At 46.0% G+C, this 25,559-nt stretch overlaps 2 protein-coding genes across 2 annotated transcripts in view; one reads left to right on the top strand and one right to left on the bottom strand.

The window, feature by feature from the left end:
• arfgef3 (ARFGEF family member 3) overlaps positions 1-9,008 on the bottom strand; it is a 107,236-nt gene extending 98,228 nt beyond the window's left edge. Inside the window, 1 exon segment of the mRNA XM_052011274.1 lies at positions 8,541-9,008. Within this exon segment, the coding sequence (XP_051867234.1) occupies positions 8,541-8,625 (85 nt within the window). The 5' untranslated portion in view covers positions 8,626-9,008.
• The window catches only part of LOC127568883 (keratinocyte-associated protein 3), a 440,350-nt gene that overhangs the window by 53,532 nt on the left and 361,259 nt on the right, over positions 1-25,559 (top strand). The window lies entirely within an intron of this gene.

Genomic DNA, 25,559 nt, shown 5'->3' with positions numbered 1-25,559 from the left:
CATTCACTGACCTACCCAGTTAACATAAGGCAAGGCATTAACTGTACATGAGTAGTCTTGGTAATATCTGGTTTCTATGGTAACAGAGCGCTATGTTGCTGGGCATCCATTCAGGTGAACCTGCTCTCAGCAACAGCGATGACTCACAAATTCTGCATCCTCTGCAGAAAGCCCTCCTTGAAGCTCAATTTCCCGATCGATTCGACTCCACTTGTGGCTTGCTAACTCGGTTATCCCAGCTCCCTCCTCCCTCCCAGCCACCCACTTCCCATCCTTCCCTCTCTCAGGTCCAGATACATGGAGCAGAAAATCGCCCCAGCTGCCCCAACCCTAACCCCTCGGTCTGTCCTCTCGGGTGAACACGAAAGACCTCCCACCGCCCCCTCCGTGGGCAATATTTTAAGAACAGTTCACTGTTTCCCAGAATCCAAGCAACACATGTGCCTCACCCAACGTCATTACAGTCACAGTGTTTCTGGCAGCTTGCTGTGCACAGATTTCTGCCACTTCTCCCTGTAATACAGCAGTGACTGCACTGCAGAAGTACTTCAAGGGTTCCACGCCACAGTAGGGCCAACGTCATGGTGTGCCTACACCTTCTCATGCCCTGTCTTTGGGTCGGTACAGAGACAGACCACTATCCTCTTGCCCAGCCACCCCTGTGCCCTGCCTTGTCTCCTGAAACATGCAAAGATTCATACCGCACAGAAACAGGCCATTCGGCCCATCATGTCCAGACTGACCAGCGGGCACCCAACCATATTAATCCCATCTTCCAGCACTCGGCCCATAACCTTCTATGTCTCTTCTGTCTTTACCTCTCACTGCCTTGGTGAAGCAGCCAGCATAATCAAAGACCCCACCCACCCAGGTCATTCTCTCTTCTCTCCTCTCCCATCTGGTAGGGCATGTACCACTAGGCTCAAGATCAGCTTCTATCACACTGTGATATGACTATTGAACAGTTCCCTTATATGATGAGATGGACTCTGACCTCACGATCTACCTTGTTGTGACCTTGCACCTTATTGTCTACCTGCACTGCACTTCCTCTGTAGCTGTGACACTTTACTCTGTACTGTTATTGTTTTTACCTGTACTACCTCAATGCACTCTGTACTAACCCAATGTAACTGCACTGTGTAATGAATTGACCTGTACGATTGGTATGCAAACCAAGTTTTTCACTGAACCTCAGTACAAGTGACAATAATAAACCAATACCAATACCTTGGCAATTCAAGTGTTTGTCTAGACACTTCTTAAATGCTGTCAGTGACTCTGCTTCCACCAGTGTCTCAGGCAGCGTATTCCCCGTACTCACCACCCTGTGGGTAAAAAATGTCCCCCTCAGATCACCTTTGAATCTGTTACCCCTTACCCCAAATCCGTGTCTTCTAGTTTTAGTTACGTCTAATAAAGGGAAAAGTTTACCCTACCATACCCCACCTGTGTTGCAGTCTACCCTACCAACACCCCTCGTAATTTTATATACCTCAAGCATGCCCCCTCTTAACCTCTTCCATTCCTGGGAGAAGAGAACTAGCATCTCCAGAAACATCCTGGTGAATCTCCTCTGCACCCTCTCCAGTGCTACACATCCTTCACCCAAATAGTTGAGGGAAACATGCAGATGGAAGAACATAAGATAGGGGTACGACCAATGACGTTCCAAGCCGCCTCTGCCTGTCTGCAGCTGCCCCTTTCGGTAACCTACAATGTAAGCCCATGGGATTGCTCAGTGCTCAGTCCCATTAGTTGCCTGGTACTTGTTCTTGCAGTCATCGAGTTGTACAGCACAGAAACAGGGTCTTCAGCCCAACTCATCTTGAGCAATGCCAGTTCCTGGATGCATCACAGGTTGGTATGGCAACTGCTCTGCCCGGGACCGCAAGAAACTGCAGAGAGTTGTGGACACAGCTCAGCACATCACGGAAGACAGCCTCCACTCCATGGACTCTGTCTACACTTCTCACTGCATCGGTAAAGCAGCCAACATAATCAAAGACCCTACCCACTCCGGACAATCTCTCTTCTCCCCCCTCCCATCGGACAGGAGGTATAAAAGCCTGAAAGCACGTACCACCAGGCTCAAGGACAGCTTCTATCCTGCTGAAATAGTCCCCTTGTACGAAAAGGGTAGACTCTTGATCTCTCAATCTACCTCGTTATGACCTTGCACGTTATTGTCTACCTGCACTGCACTTTCTCTGTAGCTATTACACTTCATTCTGCATTCTGTTATTGTTTTACCCTGTGCTACTTCAATGCACTGTGTAATGAATTGACCTGTAAGGTCGGTACTCAAGACAAGTTTTCACTGTACCTCGGCACAAGTGACAATAATAAATCAATTATGATTCCAATTTTAAAATTCTAATTCCAACTCTTTTGCCCATTATTCTATTGTCCCAGGCCAGGGGGAATAGGTTTAAGGTGAGGAACAAGAGGTTTAGAGGGGATTTCAGGAAGAATTTTTTTCACCCAGAGGGTGGTTGCAATCTGGAACGCACTGCCTTAGAGGGTGGGGGAAGCAGAAACTTTCGCAATATTTAAGCAGCGTCAGGACCAGCACTTAAATCACCAAGGAATAGTGGGCTACGGACGAGGTGCTGGTAAATGGGATTAGTATAGAAGGGCCACAACGAGGTAGATTGAGAGATCAGGAATTCTTTAACATACAAGAGTCTTATAACTGCAGGACAGAAGCTGTCCTTGAGCCTGGTGGTGCGTGTTCTCAAGCTTTTGTATCTTCTGCCCGATGGGAGGGGGAAGAAGAGAGAATGTCCGGGGTGGGTGGATCTTTGATGACGTTAGCTGCTTTCCCGAGGCAGCAGAAGTGTAGACAGCATCTTTGGAAGGGAGGCTGGTTTTTGTGACTGGGCTGTGTTCACAACTCTCTGCAATTTCTTGGGCACAGCAGTTGCCATACCAAGTGTGATGCATCTGGACAGGTTGCTCTTTGTTATTTGGGGTCACCAACCTATGGTGACTGAACAAATTTATAGTGGATGTTAGCACGGGATCTTCACTCGTCATCTGGGACTTGGAATTTACAACCCTGTCTCCCTGTGAGAAAGACGAGCTACGGGAAAAGGGAGGGCTTTAGCAAACAAAACTCCTCAACAAAATAAGACAGGGGAATGAAAACATAACAGGGATTAAGAAAGAGTCTCTAGCTCCCATCAAAAGATATGAGAAAGTGTCAGCAGCAATTTGTGGAGCTGCTTTGTGCAGCTTATTAGGAAACTGAATAAAAATCAGACGGAAGTCACTTGGGAGAAACAGTCTGTGCAGTACCAAACCAGAAACCCTAGCTCATTATTATTGAAAGAGATAGGATCACTCTATTAGGGATGTATTGCTTCAGGCAATATCCAGTCCCAAAGAAGTCTGCACTAGAGATGGGCTCTGGGGTATCAATGTGTATGATCTTATGGGTCAGCATTATTGGTTCTCATGTTAATTTTATTCCTTTGTTTCTTTCTTGCTCTAACAACTCAAGGCAGGATCAAATGACTGGTTGCATCACGGTCTGGGACGGTAATTCGAATGCGCAGGAACGCAAGAAGCTGCAGAGAGTAGTGGACTCAGCCCAATACATCACGGGCACACCCCTCCCCACCATCAGTAATACCCACAGGAGGCGTCGCCTCAAGAAGGCAACATCAATCATTAAAGATCCCCGCCATCCGGGCCATGCCATCTTCTCGCAGCTACCATCGGGCAGGAGGTACAGAAGCCTGAAGTCCCACACCAACACGTTCAAGAACAGATACTTCCCTTCAACCATTCAGTTCTTGAACCAACCGGCACAACCATAATCAGTACAGCTTAGCAACACTATGACCACTTTGCACTAAAATGGACTCCTGTTATCTTTTGTTCTAATTGTGTTCTTTCTTGTAAAAATGTTGTTCCTTATGTTTTTCTTGTGAATGCTGCTTATCTGATGCTCTGTGCCCGTGATGCTGCTGCAAGGAAGTTTTCCATTGCACCTGTGCACACATGTACTTGTGCATGTGAAAATAACCTCGACTTTGACATCTCAAGAATGTTGCCCCATTTGCAAACCCTTGCCCAGTAGACCACCTTCCACAGCTACAAACAATCTGACACCGAGCACAGCAAAAACAAACAAAACTGCTGGAGGAACTCAGCGGGTGGACTCGAAACATTGACAATTCCTTCCCTCCCCCCCCCCACCCACCCCCACATAGATGCTGCTCAACCCGCTGAGTTCCTCCAGCAGATTGTGTGTTGCTCCAAGTTGCAGCATCTGCAGTCTCTTGTCTCCCATGGCTGTTGGCCAGCAGGCAACTTCAAATTCCCAGAGTTGGTGGCACAGGAGCGTGGTTGAACCTCAATGCACCCTGTCAGACACCAGACCTTTAATTCCCTCAACCTACCACTACCTTCAATTCTGTTCTTCAAATTAAATCAAGGGATTGTCTTAATAAGGGCTGGTGAAACAACAAGAAGCACGTGAGATCCTGGTTTCCTGACAGAGACACAAAGAACAGCAGGGAAGGAATCTTTTGTAAGTCACTGCTTAGGCCTCAGCTGGAAGAGCTCACTGGGTGTAGGTAGGAAGGATGTCAAGGTTTTGGGGAGGATGGAGTCACTAGAATGGTTTGGGAACATTGGAATAAAGCAATCTTGAATAATCCGAGAGATCTAATGCAGACTTTCAAAATGAATGGGAGAAATTGATTGCACTGACAGGAGATCTAGAAATGGGGGTAGAAGGTAGTTACGACAGCTGGTAAAAAGATAATATGAGGGTGGGTCACTTATTACCTGGAAGGACATGAGGGTGCAGAGGAGATTCCCCAGGATGTTATCTGGATTGGACATTTCCGTTATAACGAGAGATTGGATCAGTTGGATTAGTTTTCCCCAGAGTGGAAGGGGTGACCCGATAGAGCTGTACAAGATCATGAGGGGGACAGATAGGGTAGGTAATCAGAACCTTTTTCCCATGGTAGGGGTGCCTAAGACAAGTGGACATAGGTTTAAGGTGAGAGGCAGGAGGTTTAGAGGGGATCTGTTGGGAGGTTTCTTCATGCAGAGAGTGGTTGGAATCTGGAATAAGCTACCTAAGGAGGTGGAGGAGACAGATAGTCTCACGATATTTAAGAAGAATCCAGACGACTGCTTCAAACGCCAGGGCATAGGAAACTGCGAACCTCATGCAGATAACTAGGATGAGTGTAGATTGGTACAATGGGACATGTGGGTCCAGAGCCAGTTTCTGAGCTGTATGACTCTATAAGAAAGAGACCATGGAGTACAATGGGCAGGCACGGTAGTGTAGCGGTTAGCGTAACGCTTTACAGTGCTAGCAACCCGGGTTCAATTCCGGCCGCTGTATGGAAGGAGCTTGTACGTTCTCCCTGTGTCTGCGTGGGTTTCCTCCGGGTGCTCCAGTTTCCTCCCACATTCCAAAGAGGTACGGGTTAGGAAGTTGTGGGCATGCTATGTTGTCACCGGAAGCGTGGCGACACTTACGGGCTGCCCCCAGAACACTACACAAAAAGATGCATTTTGCTGTGTTTTTTGATGTACATGTGACTAATAAAGATATCTTATCTGTATATATCTACCAGTAACTTACATCACAGGTCAGCAAGACCATTAAAAAAGGCAAACCAAGCACCAAGGTTTATTTCTAGAGAGACAGATTTGAAAAGCTGCGAAGTTATGCTAAATCCATTTCAATCTTTGGTTAGACCACATTTAAGATACTGTGTACAGTTCTGGTTGCCACGTTACCAAAAGGATACAGAGGCACAGGAGAGAGTGGAGAGATGATTTACAAGGACAATAACAAAATTGCAGTAGTATACGTTTCAGAAAAGGAACAAACAGTCTCTGGGTCTTCCTTCGCCTGATTACAGAAAAGTGAGTGTCCACCTAATGGAGATCTTTAAAATCTATGTTAGATAAACCATGAAATCCAATAGGTAACATAAGAAACCTCAGTATCCCTAGGGTGGTGTGAACTTTGAAATCGCCCCCACAGGGAGAAGTTGAGGCGTTTACGGGGAGGCTGGAGGCACAGATGGGCGAGAAGGGTTTAGAGGGTCGTGCTGGTAGATTTAGCTGAGGAAAAACAGGAAAAGGCTTGTGGCATGGACTGGTTGCGTTAAATGGCCCGTTCCTCCACTATACATCTAATGCAATGCCATGTAAACTGCTTTTCCATATCATTTTAAACCCCAAAGCACTTTACAGCGTAAGAAGTACTTATTAAGTGTAGTCGCTGTGGTAGAGCAGCTAGTTCACACAGAAAGCTCTTACCAACAGCAACATGATAATGACAGAAGTTTCAGTAATGTTGATTAGGAATAAATACTGGTTTATTATTGTCACATGTGCCGAGATACAGAGAAAAACTTTTGTTTGCATGGCGTCCAGGCAGATCATTCCATACATAGAACAGTACAGCACAGTACAGGCCCTTCGGACCACGGTGTTGTGCCGACCTATATACATGCCTACTCCCTGATCAATCTAAACCTTCCCTCCTACACAGTCCATAACCCACCATTTTTCCTACAGCTAAGAGTCTTTTAAATGTCCCCATTGTATCAGCCTCTACCACCACCCCCCTGCAGTGCGTTCCAGGCACCCACCACTCTCTGTGTAAATAAACCTACCTCTGACATCGAGGTAGTAAAAGGAAGCAGAATGCAGAACATATTGTAATGTGCAGTGCAGTGCAGGCAGACAAATAAAGTGCAGGGGCCACGACGAGGTAGATTGGGAGATCAAGAGTTCATCTTTAGCATATGAGGGGTCCATTCAAGAGTCTAATAACAGGGTAGAAGCTGTCCTTGAGCCTGGTGGTATGTGCTTTCAAGCTTTTGTATCTTCTGCCAGACAGGAGGGGGCAGAAGAGAGAATGACTGGGGTGGGAGGGGTCCTTGATTATGCTGGCTGCTTTCCCCGGACAGCAGGAAGTGTAGACTGAATCAATGGAAGGGAGGGTGTTTTGTGCGATGGACTGAGCTGTGTTCACAACCCTCTGCAGTTTCTTGCAGTAATGGGCAGAGCAGTTGCCATACCAAGCCGTGATGCATCTGGATTGGGTGCTTCCTATGGTGCAGCAGAGATGGTGCATATCTGGGACACTGGGGAGAGTCCCCCTGTTAACCTTCAAAATAATGCCCTATATTCTTTTACATCCATCCAAGACAGCATCAGGAAGAGAGGACCATTGACAATGCAGCACACCCCCCTGCCCCCCAGTGATACAAAGGAACACCATCCGAGACTTTTTCTGCTCAAGTCCATGGAGGGGAACTTGAGCCGACAACCTCCTGATTCAGGGGCAAGCGTGCTATCCTCAACAACAACAACCTTCATTTATCTAGCACCTCCCAATGTATTTTCACTGAAAGGGGCCCCAGAGTGGAAAAAAAAAGAGGACTTTTTGCCTCTCTATTTGATACTTCAGATACTATTATTTACCCCTTGTCCAGAGCGGAGGCTGGTTGGGATCTGGAGCACATTGGCTGAGTGGATGGAGGATGCTGGTGTTCTCACAACATTTAGGTATCTGGTCAAGCACTTGAATCAGCACAGCAATAAATGCCACCAACCAAACGCTGGTAAATGGGATTAGTGCAGAGAGATACCTGAGGGTCAACATGGAAATGATGGGCCGAAGGGCCTGTTTCTGAGCTGTGTGACTCAGACATTCTTCTCCACCCTCTTTTAGGTGGCAACACCGCCACAGACACTTGCATCATTCAATCCCTCCATGGACCACACCCCACCTCCTGGTCAACCCCTTCGCTGAAACTTAAAACTTGTTGCACCTCTAACCTCCCAGTTCTGACGGAAGGTCATCGACGAAACACGGCAGCTCTGTTCCTCGCTCCACAGACACTGCCTGACCGGCTGAGTATTTGCGGCACGTTCTGTTTTCTATTTGAAAGGATGCGGGTACATATTTCATACAGTAACACACAGAAAGCTGCAGGAACTCAGCGGGTCAGGCAGCATCCGTGGAGGGAGATGGACGGCCGACGTTCCAGGTCGAGACCCTTCATCAGGACTGGCCTGAGACATCGACCGCCCACTTCCCTCCACAGATGCTGCCCGACCCGCTGACTTCCTCCAGCTTGTTGTGTGTACCTCCAGATTTCCGCCGTCTGCAGTCTCTCTTGTGTCTATATTTTATACAGTGATTGGAAGGGCGGGAAGAGAAATGAAGGAAGATTCAACAGCATTTTCCAGAAGGGAATTGGATAAACATTGGGAAAAGAAACATTGGAGAAAGAGAACGATTAACTGAATGACCCCTACCTTGTGATATTATGTCTAAGTATCCCTACAGAAATAACCTCGTCACAGCACCCATGGTATCAATGAGGTCCCCACTGTAAATAACCAGTGCATTATAAGACACTCCTGACTGCATTGCCCCTTTAAATTCCAAACATATTTTCTGCCTGCTGACAGAAATTCTGCGGATATACATGTATAGGTTACAATCCGTCGAGATAGAAAGGTGAAAGATGATCTCTTACCACATGCTAAGTTGCAGGCGTCTCTTAAAGATTTATGTTTATTTCCAGACGCTTCCTTGGATATCTTCCTCAAAATGTCATCCATTCCTACGGCAGATGGGAGCAAGGAATGGGCAGGACGTTTATATTTAAGTTAAATCGGGAGAAAACCCCCCCCGGTTAAGAAGCTGGCTAGCGTTGCATCAGGATCCAGGGGAGGGGAGAAATCATGAAATAAACACGGCTGCTGGGAGGGTTCCAGGGACACGTCTCCGTGGCAGGTGGGGGGGGGGGGGGAAAACGGATAAATGAATTATAACAGGGTGGTGCCAGTGATTTCAGGGCGATGCCAAGACGCAGAGGTACCGGCGCCGTTAATGCACCGACCCTGGGAGCCGGCCAGACAGAACCCAGCACTCTGTGGACGGCTCACTCTCAGCACCATCTTCTCAGTGGGTGGATGTGTGCACACACCGGCATCCTGGCATCCTCCAAAGCCCGGAACCGGAGCACAGTGGATGCACACAGGGAGAGCCAGAGCAACATCAGACCTGTGCAGTCTATCAACGTCACCACCCCTCCTCTCCTCTTTATACCGGCCATCTCGCCTCTCCACTCTCAGTCCTGATGCAGGGTTTTAACCCCAAATGTCCACAGTTCCTTCCCCCACCCCCCACAGATGCTGCTCGACCCGCTGTGTTCCTCCAGCAGATTGTGTGTTGCTCCAGATTTCAGCATCTGCAGCCTCTTGTGTCTCCAGTCAATCAACATTATCAAGTTCAAGAGATTGTTAGATAAGCATATGGAGGAACTTAAAATAGGGGGATATGTGGGAGGAAGGGGTTAGATAGTCAGGCGTGGTTTAAAGGTCAGCTCAACATGGTGGGTCAAAGGGCCTGTATTGTGTTAAACTGTTCTATGGTTCTGTTACTGATGCAAGAAATAGAACACTTCAACAAATAAAAATATACAGGGCTTGTCAAAGGCTCTGATAGCTTAAGACTTACGCTTATGTAACCAAGGGTCACAGACGTTGGCTGTTTATAATAAGATAAGATAAGAAATATCTTTATTAGTCATATGTACATTCAAACACAGTGTTTTTTATGTAGAGTGTGCACTTGTGTAGAGTGTTCTGGGGGCAGCCCGCAAGTGTCACCACGCTTTCGGCGCCAACATAGCATGCCCACAACTTCCTAACCCATATGTCTTTGCAATGTGGGAGGAAACCAGAGCACCCGGAGGAAACCCATGCAGACACGGGGAGAACGTACAAACTTCTCACAGACGGTGGTCGGAATTGAACCCGGGTCGCTGGCACTGTAATAGCGTTACGCTAACCGCTACACTACCGTGCTTGAAACACTGAGCAGGTCAGGCTGCATCTGTGGAGAGAAGAACAGAATTAATGTTTCAGTTCTTCGAACTACTTCTCTTTCCATACACACTGCCTGACTTGCTGATGTTTTCCCTACAGCATTTTCTGTTTTTGTCTCAGATGTCCGGCATCTGCAGCTTTTAATTTCCATTTGCGCGGTGCCTTTGACTGTACCCCAAAGTCCCTTACACTCGGGACTGAGGTGTCATTCACTGTTGGAGGGGCAGCACTTTGCACACATCAGTGGTGTGCTCATGACCATGAGGGGACAATCCTGTGGGGACCAGTCAGGGTGGATGTGTGAAGGGTCTTTCCTCGTGTGGGAGAGTCTAAATCGAGGACTCTCTCTTAAAAGTAAGGGGTCATCCACTGAAGACAGATGAGGTGAAAAATATTCTCTAGGGGTGTTGAGTCTTTGGAAATCTCTCTCAAAGAGCAGTGAAAGCAGACACTGTATATTTTTAAGGCAGAGGGAGATAGATCCTTGTTCAGAAGGGGGGTGGGGATGGGAAATCTCATTGAAAGCTACTAGATACTGAAAGGCCTGGATGTGGATGTGGATGTAGAGAGGATGTTTCCATGCACAGCCTCAGAGTAACGTCCTTTTAAAACTGAGAAGAGGAGGAATTTCTTCAACCAGAGGGTGGTGAATCTGTGGAATTCGTTGCCACTGAGGGCGGTGGAGGCCAAGTCATTGGGCGTATTTAAGGCAGAGATTGATAGGTTCTTGATTGGTGAGGGGGGGTTAGGGGTTATGGGGAGAATGGGGTTGAAAAATAAAACAAAATCAACCATGATTGAATGGTGGAGCAGACTCTATGGGCCGAATGGCCTCATTCTGCTCCTGTATCCTATGGTATGGAGGATGAAAGGTCACCGCTAGGTCATAGAATCACGCAGCACGGAAACAGGCCCTTCGGCCCAACTCGTCCATGCTGACCAAGATGCCCATCTAAGCCAGTCCCATTTGCCAGCATTTGGCCCTTATCCCTCTACACCTTCCCCATCCATGTACCCGTCCAAGTGCCTTTTAAATGTTGTTATTGTAGCTGCCTCAACCACTTCCTCTGGCAGCTCGTTCCATATACCCACTCACCTCCCCCCCCCCCCCCCCAGGTCCCTTTTGAATCATTCCTCTGTCACCTCGAAAGAGTCAACGTTAAAAATCATTTCAGCTAAGACTGTATTGAATGGCAGAGCAGGCTTGAGAGGCCAATTAACCCATTGCTCATGATTCAAATGCTTATTGTCCAGATAACTCATTTTCAGTGAGGTTGGTTCAGAGGTTTTTCTGTTATGCTATGGGAGTAGTTACATACTGTACACCCAAGAGGAATATAGGAAGTCAGGTTAATATCACACCTGAGAGGTGACATCCCACACTAGAATGTCAGTCCTAGATCTTCCTGCTTCATTCTCTGAACTCTCCCTCTGCCCTCAATGTTTGACCATTTAAACAACTTGGAAGCACTAGCAACCCATTTAAATGGCACCTTTAATGAGGTGATTTTAATTTTAAAACACCTTTCAAATTTGACAACGAGCCACAGCAGGTGGTATGAGGATACATGACGACCATGTCACTTGTGGAGTTATCATTTCAAAGTGCGTCTGAAAGGAGGAGAGATGTGGCAGGGTAGTGAAGGACATTTTGAAGAGGGAGAGCTCAGGGCTTTGACAGGTGAAGGCACAGCAGCCAATAGTGGACTGGTTAAATTCAGTGGTGCTCAAAGCTCCAGATATAATTATCTGCCCCCGAGATCCTGGAACAGCTGCACCTCTTCGAGAGAAACAAAGGACTGCAGATGCTGGAATCTAGGTGAAAAACACCATGATGCTGGAGGAATTCAATGTTCATGCCGTTAGGCTGCAAGGTTCCAAGGCAGAAAATGAGGTGCTGTTCCTCCAGTTTGCACTTGGAATTCTCCTGCCCCTCTTCTGGGACAGTTCTGTGGTCACTTTTCTCACTTCACTTGATTCATTCCAGATCGAGTTGCATAACTCATGCATAACTCAATGGAATCTCTCTCTCTCTCCCCCCCCCCTCTCTTTCTCTCCCTCTCTCTCTCTCTCTCTCTCACCCCCTCCCTCTCGCTGTCTGTCCCCAATGGCTCGTTCTTTCCTTCCCCGCACCTCTGTGGGGACTGATATTTGGGAAGACAAATCACCTTTGGTGATCTCGACTGTTCAGTCCCGATCTGGAAAGTACAGGTTGCAATCCCAGCATGACAACACAAATACAGATTTTTTAAAAATATCCGGTAGTAACAAGTTGCTGCTTGTAAAGGCAGCTCTGGAGGATTGGGTCTGTTTTTATGAAGCAAACTTGTTCACTAAAATTCAGTGGGGGCAGAATGTTCATTCCCTCCTCTGGCCCTACATGTAACTCCATACGAAAACATTACTGGAAAATTCCAGTCAGATGATTGAAATACATTGTGTGATATCAACTCACAAATGATTAACAAAATTGCTGTATTATAACTGCCTTCTGAAATACAGGTCATCTTTGGGTAAGGAATGGGTTCCCTTTTCACAGGTGTTCTTAAGTCAATTTTGTTCATAAATTGGAAAATACACAAAATAAGAATGGACACATTTCACACTCCACAGTGTTTCAATGAATGGCATCAAAAACATAAAACAATCACTAAAAATGGAGAGAGAGAGGGGAAACTAGCTCTGCCATTCGTAAGAATAAATGTACAAGGTAGATTTTTGTATTTAATAATATTATGGGAGCTTGTTTGTAGGTATGGGTGGCCATAAGTCACGCATTCATAACCCTGGGACAGCCGGTAATCTGTCATTCAGTTACAAAGCCACCAGTTGTTATTGAGGAAGACAGCCCATATCTAACCGTTAGTGCACAAGAGACATGTAATAAATGTCCATCTTGTCAGCCACATTCATGTCACAAGAAGTTAAATGATTTAAATTAACAAATACACAAATTCTGCACTCTGTTATTATTTTCCCTTGTACTAGCTCAATGCGCTGTTGTAAGGAAATGATCTGTATGCATGGCATGCAAAACAAAGTTTTTCACTGTGACAATAATAAACCAATTTACCAAATTAATGGTCTCTTTTCATTTATTCTTTTTCCAGGATTTGGGTGTTGTGGCAAGGCCAGCATTTATTTCTTATCCTTAATTGCCCTTGAGTGGGTAATGGTGAACCACTGTAGTCCTTCTGGTGAAGGTGCTCCCACAGTATTGTTGTGGTGGGTGTTCTACAATTTAAAAACAGCAACAATGCGGGAACGGCGACATGTTTCCATGTCAGGATGTCATACATCATAGTCTGGGATTCACCTCATCAGCCTCGCAGCCTGTTTCCCCCATCCAGTTAGATCACGACCTTCCATTCAAAGGCAATATACCTATCCAAAATGAAGACAGAAATCCCTGGAAATACTCAGCAGGGCTAACCTTAAACCTTCTGATGAAAGGTCATTGACTGAACCATTAACTCACGTTCTCTCTCCACAGAAGCTGACTGACCTGCTGAATATTGTTACTAAAGGAGAAACACTTTACTCTGTACTGTTACTGTTTTTACCTGTACTACCTCAATGCACTCTGTACTAACTCAATGTAACTGCACTGTGTAATGAATTGACCTGTACGATCGGTATGCAAGACAAGTTTTTCACTGTACCTTGATACAAGTGACAATAATAAACCAATACCAATACCAACTCGTCATCTGCATTATTGTTGTTGATTAAAAGATAAACAAACAAACTGTCAATGAAACTTTAGGAAGTAGTTTAATGTCTAAAGGTACTAGCCGTCTTTGAAATACACCATGATATCAGCTCAAAAATCCCAAAGGAATTTGTAAGATTTTGACAAAGATCTGTCTGTTAACAGGATGTTATAGTTCTGTCAAAGCCAAAATCTCATTTCATGGTAATGTTTAGATAAGAGATAAGGTATCTTCACAATAATGCAGATGACCACAAATGCTATTTGTGGGAGCTTGCTGTGCACAAATTGGCAGGCACATTTCAAGAATTACAACATTGACTATCCTTCAAAACTACTTAATTAGCTGTAAAGTACTTTGGAATATTCTGACTGTCAAAGCACAAGTTCCCCTTCATTAAATGATGAATTCCTGTAAGGCTTCTTTACTGCGATTTGGGACACGTGGAAAGGCATGGTAGCGTAGCGGTTAGCGCGATGCTATTACAGCGCCAGCGATTGGGGTTCGATTCCCATCGCTGTCCGTAAGGAGTTTGTACGTTCTCCCGCGTCTGCGTGGGTTTCCTCCGGGTGCTCCGGTTTCCACCCACATTGCAAAGACGTAGGGGTAGGTTAATTTGGGTTTAAAATGGGCGGCGCAGACTCGTTGGGCTGGAAGAGCCTGTTACCACGCTGTAAATAAAATTAAATTTTAAAAAAAGTCACATGTACATCGAAATACACAGTGAAATGCATCTTTTGCATAGAGACGTTCTGGCCATAAGTAATACAGCACGGAAACAGGCCCTTTGGCCCAACTGGTCCATGCTGACCAAGATTCCCACCTAAACTAATCCCATTTGCCTGTCTTTGGCCCATATCCCTCTAAACTTTTCCCATCCATGTACCTGTCCAAATGTCCTTTAAATGTCGCCTCTACCATTTCCTCTGGCAGCTCGTTCCACATACACACCACCCCCAGCGTGAAGAAGTTGCCCCTCAGGTGCCTTTTAAATCTTTCCCCTCTCACCTTTAATATCAAAAGGGAATTAAAATCACAATCTCATTATGTAAATTACAGTGAATTTTTTAAAAATACATACATTTCATAAAAATATAACGTAACTCTTCCAATTATATGCTTGTTCTCTGCAACAGGCCCCGAATGCTGAGGCATTCATTGATTACAAATGTTGGATACTTGGACCCAGATTTATTTTAACATTTGCTGGGAGGGTAATGCAGTTAAAGTCACCGTCTTGACTCGCTGGAGCAACACACACACACACACACACACACACATACACACACACACACACACACACACACACACGCACAAAATGCTGGAGGAACTCAGCAGCTCAGGAGGGACATGAACAGTCGACGCTTCAGGTTCCTCCAGCATTGTGTGTGTGTGTTGCTCCAGATTTCCAGCATCTGCAATCTCTCTTGTCTCCATACTCGCCGGTAATGTGAGCAGCCGGCGGGAGTAGGAATCCAATCCGGGTAGATCCGATCTGGTTTTCCTTCTCACTTTGCAGATGCCGTCAATGTTTCTTTAGCTTCCTGGTTTTTGCACCGTCATTCGGCCAGCCCTGGGAACCTCAGACGTCAGCTCCGTGTGTCTGGGCGACGCACAGGATTAGAAAGCTGCGTAGATCAGTGCAAGTGCACGGAGTGGGCATCGGTTGTGCCCCTCCTTCACTCAGCAGGCCACTCTTGACAAAGCTCTGCGTCTTAATCCAAATAAACTTGCAAATTGCATCAATCAGAAATGTTTTTGCTGTTGTTTGCATTTCTATAGCACCTTCCAGCATTCCTGGATGCCTTAAAGCACTTTACAGGTAATGAAAGTCTTGAAATGTCAATGTTATAATGGTGTGCACAGCAAGATCCCATAACAGCATGGTTGCAGCACAGGAAGCCATTGAGTCCACACGACCCATTTATTCCCCTCTTCCCCATCCCCACGACATAAAACAGTACAGCACAGGAACAGGCCCTTCGGCCCATAATGTCTGTGCCAACCATGATGCCAATCCAAACCAATCCCACATGGTCTCTTCCATTCCCTGTCTGTTCCTGTATGTCTAAACATTGCTGTTGTATCTGCCTCCACCATCACCCCTGGCAGCCCGTTCCAGGCACCCACCGCTCTCTGTTTAAAGACTTGCCTCCTAAATCTCCTTTAAACTTTCCCCCTCTCATCTTAAAACTATGCCCTCTAGTACTTGACCTTTCCACCCTGGGAAAAAGGCTCTGAATATCCACCCTATCCACACCTCTCACAATTTTATAAACTTCTATCGGGTCTCCTCTCAGCCTCCGACGTTCCAGAGAAAAGTTTGTCCAACTTCTCTTTATAGATGTCGGATCCAGTTATTTCTGAATCCGCAGGATCTTTCAGGAGTCCAGGAATGAGTTGAAAACAACTTGGTACTTCATAAAGTTTTATTGGAAAAATTTAAAAAAAGAAACTGTCACAGAGCACATGGCACTAGCTTTACTACTGGGAGATGAGCCGAGACAAAGGAACTAAAGATGAGCTAGGGCCAGGGGGAAGAGAGCAAGAGAGAGATAGAGGCAAGAGAGTGATAAGAGGTACTCCTTAGCTAACAATAGTCCAATCAGAAAACCTATTAGATACCTGTGGCAAAACCAACCAATGAGAAAACACCTATTCACCTGATGGACAAACCAATAAACTCGGCTTGGACAAAACAAAAACCAATAGGCCATTCCTTGTGCAGCCACTTAAGATGTATTAAACACTGCACATGTTAAAAAAAACTACTTAAAACAGTCAAATCCAACACAGATTACACTTTAATCCAGGCATCATCCTGGTGAACCTCTACTGCACCCTCTTCAAAGCCACCACATCCTTCCTGTAATGTGGTGACTAGAACTGAACACGATACTCTATATGTGGCCTAACCAAAGTTTTATACAGCTGCAACATGACTTCGACTTTTATACTCAGCAGCCTGACTGAAGAAGGAAAGTATGCCGTACACCTTCTGTCAGTGCGGATCGGTGATAACATCTCCTCCTCGCTGACAATCAACACAGGCTCACCTCAAGGATGCGTGCTTAGCCCACTGCTCTACTCTCTCTGCACTCATGACTGTGTGGCTAAGCACAGCTGAAACGCCGTCTATGAATTTGCCACTGACACTACTGTTGGTAGAGTCTCAGATGGCGATGAGGATGTGTACAGAAGTGAGGTAGATCGGCTGGTTGAGTGGTGTCACAACAACAACCTTGCACTCAACGTCAGCAAGACCTAGGAATTGATTGTGGACTTCAGGAAGGGGAAGTCGGGAGAACACACACCAGTCCTCATTGAGGGGTCAGCGGTGGAAGGGGTGAGCAGCTTCAAGTTTCTGGGCATCAACATCTTGGAGGATCTATCCTGGGCCCAACACATTGATCTAATCATGAAGAAGGCACGCCAGCGGCTCTGCTTCATTAGGAGTTTGAGGAGATTTGGTATGTCACCAAAGACTCTTGCAAATTTCTACAGATGTACGGTGGAGAGCATTCTGACTGGTTGCATCACAGCCTGGTATGGAGGCTCCAATGCACAGGATCGAAAGAGGCTGCAGAGAGTTGTAGACCCAGCCAGCTCCATCACTGGCACAACCTTCCCCATCACTGAAGACATCTTCAAGAGGTGGTTCCTCAAGAAGGTGGGATCAATCATTAAGGACCCTCACCATCCGGGACATGCCCTCTTCTTGTTACTACCAAAGGGGAGGAGGTACAGGAGCCTGAAGACCCACACTCAACAAGTTAGGAACAGCTTCTTCCCCTCCGCCATCAGATTTCTGAACGGTCTATGAACCCATGAACACTACCTCGTTATTCCATTTTTTTGCAATATTTAATTATTTTTGTAATTTACAGTAGTTTTATGTCTTACACTGCACTGCTGCCGCAAAACAACAAATTTCACGTCATATGTCAGTGATAATAAATCTGATTCTTTACCATCCTATCTATTCATGTTGCCGCTTTCAGGGAGCTCTGGGCTTGCACCTCAAGATCCCTCCAAACATCAATGTTCAAAGGATTTACTGTGTACTTTCCTTATGCAACATTGCCAATTCTTTCCTTTTAGATGCCTGTACAACTCCTTTTTGAATGTTACAGCTGAATCTGCCCCAGGAGTCCCTCAGGTAGTATATTCCAGACCAGAGCAGCACAGTGGCACAGCGGGTAGAGCCGCTCCCTCACAGCTCCAGAGACACAGGTTCAATCCTGACCTCGGGTGCTGTCTGTGTGGAGTGTGCACCTTCTCCCCAGTGACCATGTGGGCTTCCCCAGGTGCAGCGGTTCCCTCCCACATCCCATAGACATGCAGGTTGGTAATCCAACTGGCCACTGCAAGTTGCTCGATCTGTAGGGGAGTGGAACTGTCTGAGGGGAAAGGATGTTGATGGGAATGTGCAGAGAATGAAAATCAAATGAGACTAATGTGGAATCAGTGTAAATGGGCAGGTGATGGCTGGTATGGTCAGAGAGTCAAAGGACTCGTATCTCTGCTGAATCTCTAGGACTCTGACTCTAATCATCCTCTGTGCAAAATAAAATCCTCACCCATTCTGCCCTCTTGACCCTCTCTCAATAAGAACAGTCCTTCTCTACTCTGGACCACCATCAGAATCAGACTTACGATCACCAACTTATTTGTTGTGAAATGTGTTGTTTTGCGGCAGCAGTACAGTGCAACGACTTAAAATTACTATAAATTACAAAAATAAATGAATAGTGCAACACAAAGGAATAATGAGGTTGTGCTCGTGGACCATTCAGAAATCTGATGGCGGAGGGGAAGAAGCTGTTCCTGAATCAGTGAGTGTGGGTCTTCAGGCTCCTGTACCTCCTCCCCGATGGTAGTAACGAGAAAAGGTCATGTCCCGGATGGTGAGCGTCCTTAGCGACGGATGCCACTTTCTTGAGGCACCACCTCTTAAGATTAAGATATCTTTATTAGTACATCATGTACATCAAAACGCACAGTGAAATGCATCTTTTGCGTAGAATGTTCTGGGGACATCCCGCAAGTGTCGCCACGCTTCCGACGCCAACATAGCATGCCCACAGCTTCCTAACCCGTACGTCTTTGGAATGTGGGAGGAAACTGGAGCACCCGGAGGAAACTCATGCAGACACGGGGAGAACGTACAAACTCCTTACAGACAGCAACCGGAATTGAACCCGGATTGCTGGCACTGTAAAGTGTTACGTTAACTGCTAAACTACTGTGAAGATGTCCTCGATGGTAGGGAGAGTTGTGCCCGTGATGGAGCTGGCTGAGTCTACAACCCTCTGCAGCCTCTTGCAATCCTGTGCATTGGAGCCTCTGTACCAGCTGTAACCTCAAGATCTTCAGTATCCAGATAATAAAGTCCCTTACACATCTAATCTATTTTTTAAAAAAAATAGTGTCTCCTGCACCCTCACTGAAGCCTTTACATTTTCTCTAAAGAACTGGACCACAACATAGACAGACCAATGTTTTATGAAGATTTATCATGACTTCCTTGCATTTATACTCTTTGGGACACAATAAAAAACACTGGTCTGCTCACAGTTGTAAAGGTTCAACACGCATTATTTGCATTTGTACTCTTTGCCCATGGTTAGGAAGCCCAGCAGCCTGTATGCTGTTCTCAACCTGTCCTAGAACATAGAACACAGAACACTGCAGCACAGTGCAGGCCCTTCGGTCCACAATGTTGTGCTGACATTTTATCGTGCTCTAAGATCTATCTAACCCTTCCCTCCCACATAGCCCTCCATTTCTCTATCATTTATGTGTCTAAGAGTCTCTTAAATGTCCCTAATGTATCTGACCCCACAACCTCTGCCGGCAGTGTGTTCCACGCACCCACCACTCTCTGTGTAAAAAAACTTACCCCTGACATTCTCCCGTATATCTTCCTCCAATCACCTTAAAATGATGTCCCCTCGTGTTAGCCATTGTTGCCCTGGGAAAAAGTCTCTGACTGTCCACTTGATCTATGCCTCTTATCATCTTGCACACCTCTATCAAGTCACCTCTCATCCTCCTTCTCTCCAAGGAGAAAAGCCCTAGCTCACTCAACTCAAGCCATGCTCTCCAATCCATGCAACATCCTGGTAAATCTCCTCTGCACCCTCTCTAAAGCTTCCACATCCTTCCTATAATGAGGTGACCAGAACGGAACACAATACTCCAAATGTGGTCTAACCAGAGTTCTATAGAGCGGCAACATCACCTCGCTGCTCTTGAACTCAATACCCCGACTAATGACCAACACTCCATACACCTTTTTAACAACCCTATCGACCTGCGCGGCAACCTCGAGGGATCTATGGATGTGGACCCCAAGATCCCTCTGTTCCTCCACGCTGCTAAGGGTCCTGCCATTAACCTTGTATTCTGCCTTCAAATTCGATCTCCTGAAGTGCATCACTTCACACTTATCCAGTTGAACTCCATCTGCCACTTCTCAGCCCTATCCTGCTATACTTTCAATGAGCTTTGTACAAAGAAGCCCAGACCCGCAGTTTTTTGTACCCCTTTTAGAACTCTTCTTGCATTTCTCCAGGTTAGACTGCCTCTTCCCACCAAAATATAATACTTCACATTTCTCAGTATTAAATTTCACCTGCCACCTATCTGCCCATTTCACTGTCTTGTCCGTATCTCCTTGAAGGCCATCACCATCCTCACCAACGTGTGTGTCATCAGCAGGTTTGGAAACTGTACCCTGTGCCCCCAAGTCCAAAGCAGTGGTTCTCATACCGACCTCCGGAAACTCTGCTGTACACTTCTCTCTGGTCTGGAAAAGCCTTCCTATCACTAATCTGGTTATTCAACTAACTTTTATCCTTTGCTACCACAGCCACTTTTATATCTGAGCCATCAGTCTGATGACAAGCCCATCATTAATAATAAACCAATTACATGACACCCTTATCAAACTCCTTTTACAAGTCCACACTTCCCTTATTGACCTTCTCAGCTATTGGTGTTGGCATTGGTTTATTATTGTCACTTGTACCAAAGTACAGTGAAAAACTTGTCTTGCATACCAATCGTACAGGTCAATTCATTACACAGTGCAGTTACATTGAGTTATTTGAGTGGACAGTCAGAGACTTTTTCCCAGGGTGACAATGGCTAACACGAGGGGACATAATTTTAAGGTGATTGGAGGAAGGTATAAGGGGGAAAGTTTTTTACGCAGAGAGTGGTGGGTGCGTGGAACGCACTGCCGGCAGAGGTTGTGGGGCAGATATATTATGGACATTTTGAGAGACCCTTAGATAGACACATGAATGATAGAGAAATGGTGTCCATGTGGCAGGGAAGGACTAGATAGACCTTAGAGCAGGATAAAATGTCGGCACAACATTGTGGGCTGAAGGGCCTGTACTGTGCTGTAGTGTTCTATGTTCTACGTTCTATGTTAGTACAGAGTGCATTGAGGTTGTACAGGTAAAAACAATAACAGTACAAAGTGTCACAGCTACAGAGCTACTTCATTAAAGAAAAACTATGAATTTAGTTCGAGACAATTTGCCCTGAACAAACCACTGCTGGTTCTCATACATCAAAGTAACTTCTAATTATGTCCCTGCTTCTGGACTTTTCCCCTGCACCAAGGTTAAACTGACTGCTCTGAAGTTACTGGGTTTAACTCCATGCATCTTTTTTTGAACAAAGGTGTAAAGTTTACAAGTTTTGTACAACCTGGGCACTGCCTCTGAACCTGCAGATGTTTGGAAGATGGTCAGGGCCTCTGCAATTTCTTCCTTTACTAACATAAACAACATAAGATGCATCCTGTCTGGACCTGGCGGATTAGCCACTATAAGTGCTGCTGGCCTTTCTGTTGTCTGCATTGGCCCATATCCCTCCAAACCTTTCCTATCCATGATCTGGCCTTGGAGTTCCCCATGCCAGCTGTGTGTCAATGGGTGCCAACCCCACTTAACTACTAGATGTAGGCCAATGCTCCAGTGCAGTACGGAGGGAGAGCTGCACTGCCAGAGGTGCCTATTTTCAGGTCAGATATAAAGCTGAAGACCCATGACATCATTTTGATGAAGACCTTTGGGTGGATCCTTGACCAGCAGTCATTGTTACCTTACACTTTGTGGTAGCTTGCTACGTACATATTGGCTGATGTCCTTCTACAAAAGGACTTCATTTTGTCTAAAGTGCTCAGGAACACCCTGAACTTGTGAAAACCATTGTATTTTTTCCTTATTTGCTTTCAAATGCAGCTCCCCCATCCAGGAAAACAGGATCCAATAACTTTTCTTCGAATCGGTAAAAACTAAGATCCTTTGTTAGCACAGAAAAGCTTATCAAAGTGAGCTCCATTATAGTTGGGCATTAGCAGAACAATGGGCAAAAGTCTGTCTTGACAGCAGCTACGGTGACATTTTAACTTCAGAGTTTTTTCGGACCATTGGCGAATGTTTGTTTGGTAAACGCCGGCCTGAAGATCTCAGTCACACATACCTTGTGACCTTATAGAGATTTATAAAATCATGAGGGGCTTAAGTAAGGTGGATGGTAACAAGTGTTTTTCCCAGGGTAGAGGGGTCTAAAACCAGAGGGCATAGGTTTAAGGTGAGAGGGGAAAGATTTAAAGGAGACCTGAGGAGCAACTTTTTCACACAGAGGGTGGCAGGTATGTGGAACAAGCTGCCAGAGGAAGTGGTCGAGGTGGGTACAATTACATTGTTTAAAAGACATTTGGACAGGTACATGGATAGAAAGGATTTAGAAGGATATAGGGCAAATGCAGGGACTAGCTCAGCAAGACTCCTTGGTCAGCATGGATGAGTTGGGCTGAAGGGCCTGTTCTCCATGCTGTTTAACTCTATGACTCTATATAAGCCATGTGATATATATGAAGATTTGTGGAATTTAGACACAAAGTGATCCCAGACAGTGATAACAGGCATCCTTGATAAGATATCTTTATTAGTCACATGTACATCGAAACACACAGTGAAATGCATCTTTTGCGTAGAGTGTTCTGGGGGGCAGCCCTCAAGTGTCGCCATGCTTCTGGCGCCAACATAGCATGCCCGCAACTTCCTAACCCGTACGTCTTTGGAATGTGGGAGGAAACTGGAGCACCCGGAGGAAACCCACACAGACATGGGGAGAACGTACAAACTCCTTACAGATAGCAGCCAGAATTGACATTTATCCAGCGCACATATTTGCTTTACTCATTGAGGCAGTGGAATGGGTTCCCGGTCCCTAACAGCAGTCTGGTTTTCAGACTGTAACCCCAACCACGCCATCTCTACCTCCCGCTCCAAGCAACGGGCACTGCGATCTCTTCTGACATGCACCAAAGCGTGGGTAAGTGGTGGAGCCCCTGTGGAATCATACAACACAGAAACAGGCCCTTCAGCCCAACTGGTCCATGCCACCCAAGGTTCCCATCTAAGATGGTCCCATTTGCCTGTGTTTGACCCATATCCCTCTAAACCTTTCCTATCCACATACCTGTCCAAGTGCCTTTTAAATGTTAATACACCTGCCTCAACCACCTCCTCTGGCAGCTCCTTCCATATACCTCTGGGTGAAAAACTTGTCCATCAGGGTCCTATTAAATTTCTCCCCTCTCACCTTAAATCTACGTCCTCTAGTTCTTGATTCCCCAACCCTGGGAAGAAGACTGACTGAATTCACTCTATTTCTGCTTCTGCCCTTTTAAGGCAGTCCCTCAGGAGAGAGGATGACCTGCTTCCACCCCAGCTCTGTGGGTCCTGTGATGGATGATGAGGCCAGTGTGGGGCCCACAAGCTCTGCTACAGTGGTGAGGTGGTGCACTCCTTCTGCCATTTACAAGGGCTTCTGTGTGCTCCAGCGCATGCCCTTGAGGTTCCCAATGCCAGTTCAGATACCCCTTCTCTACCATGGGTGTTGATGGGCCAAGGAACTCCCATTGTCAATGGGGATGTTACACTTTTTCAAGCAGGCTTTGAGAATACCTCAATCGCTTCATGATCTCTTCCCATGACAGCATTCAGATAGAGTCTGATATTGGGCATGCAAATGACACCCTGGAGGAGGATTAATTCTCACTCATCTAACACTGCGTGGAGTGTACATCGGATAATGTTGTTGGCTTGGTGTGACACGTCCCTATCCGCAGGCAAAAGTCGGAGCCTTCCCCATCCATAGTTCATTAAACCCAGGAATGTCGCTCTGAGGAATTGCAAGTCTTGTCCATCATGCCGGCTAATTCCCAGTAAATTTTTTTACAGCAGGGACACGGATCTACAATAACATACAGACCAGATGGGCGGGTAGAAAACACGTATCTTCCTTTTATTAAACGTCAGAACTACCATATGTTAAAACATGGTGTCAATTCCAGTTTACAGCTGCTCGTGATGTTGAGTCAATCAAAAGCCGTTCCAATGACTTCAGGGCTGATGAAGCCAAGCAACTTTTGTTTGGTGCAGTTCAATAAGCAAGGACGTATATGCACAACATGAAGTAATAGAGAGACTCTGTTCAGGTTTGACATTGAATTTAACATAATTGATAAAACATTGTAAGTTTGAATGGCAGATGAAGGCAAATGCTTGCCTTTATTAGTCGAGGCATTGAATTCAAGAATGGTTGGGCCCTGGGGAGTGTTATGGAACAGATGGATGTAGGAGGGCAAGTGCATAGTTCGCTGAAAGCAGCATCACAGATAGGGTGGTGAAGAAGGCGTTTGGCCTGGCTGGCACTGAGTACAGGAGTTGGTAAGTTATGTTCCAGTTATATAAGACATTGGTGAAGCTGCACTTATAGAGTACTGTGTACAGTTTTGGTCTCCCTGTTATAGAAAAGATGTTATTAAACTAGAAAGAGTGCAGATCTCTTACCAGGATGTTGCCTGGACTTGGGGGCCTGAGTTACAAGGAGAGGTTGTGTAGACTATATTCCCTGGAATGTAGGAGATTGAGGGGTGACGATAGAGGTATATAAGATCATGAGGGGCATAGGGTGAAAGCACACAGTCTTTTTCCCAGGGAGGGGGTGCTAAAAACAAGAGGGCATTGGTTTAAGATTAGAGGCGAGAGATTCAAAAGGGACATCAGGGGCAGCTTCTTCACATAAAGGGTGGTGGGTATTTGGAATGAGCTGCCAGAAATAGTGGTTGAGGCGGGCACATTAGCAACATTTAAAAGCCATCTAGATAAGTGCATGGATAGGAGAGGTTTAGAGGGCTATGGGCCAAATGCGGGCAGATGGGACTAGCTCACTGGGCAACACAGTCGGCATGGACGAGTTGGGCCAAAGGGCCTGTTTCCGTGCTGTATGACTCTATGACTCTAAGAGTCAGGATGTTATGTTGCCATATCTTGAGTAATGCATTCAATTCTGGTCGCCCCATTATAAGAAGGATGTGGAGGCTTTAGAAAGGGTTCACCAGGACGCTGCCTGGATTAGAGGACACGAGCTATAATGAGAAGTTGGACAAACCTGGGTTTTTTTCTCTGGAGCCTTGGAGGCTGAGGGGAGACCTGATAGGTTTATAAAATTATGAGAGTCATAGATAGAGTAGAAAGCTGTTATCTTTTTCCTTGGGTTGAAATGTCTAATACTAGACAGCATGCATTTAAGGTGAGGGGGGAAAATTCAAAGGAGATGTGCAGGGCAAGTTTTTTACACAGAGAGTGGTGGGTGCCTGGAATGTGCTGCCAGGGATGGTGGTGGAGGCAGATACAATAGAGGTGTTTAAGAGGCTGTTAGATAGGCACATGAATGTGCAGAGAATGAGGGGCTGTACGGTAGCGTAGCAGTTAGCGTAACGCAATTACAGTGCCAGCGATCGGGGTTCAATTCCCGTCGCTGTCTGTAAGGAGTTTGTACGTTCTCCTGTGTCTGTGTGGGTTTCATCCGGGTGCTCCAGTTTCCTCCCACATTCTAAAAGACGTACAGGTAGGT

This window comes from Pristis pectinata, chromosome 3 (genome assembly GCF_009764475.1).
Source record: "Pristis pectinata isolate sPriPec2 chromosome 3, sPriPec2.1.pri, whole genome shotgun sequence".
Classification (NCBI taxonomy): Eukaryota; Metazoa; Chordata; class Chondrichthyes; order Rhinopristiformes; family Pristidae; genus Pristis; species Pristis pectinata.
The sequence above is the reverse complement of the archived record's forward strand: the minus strand, read 5'-3'. Positions and strand labels throughout refer to the sequence as shown.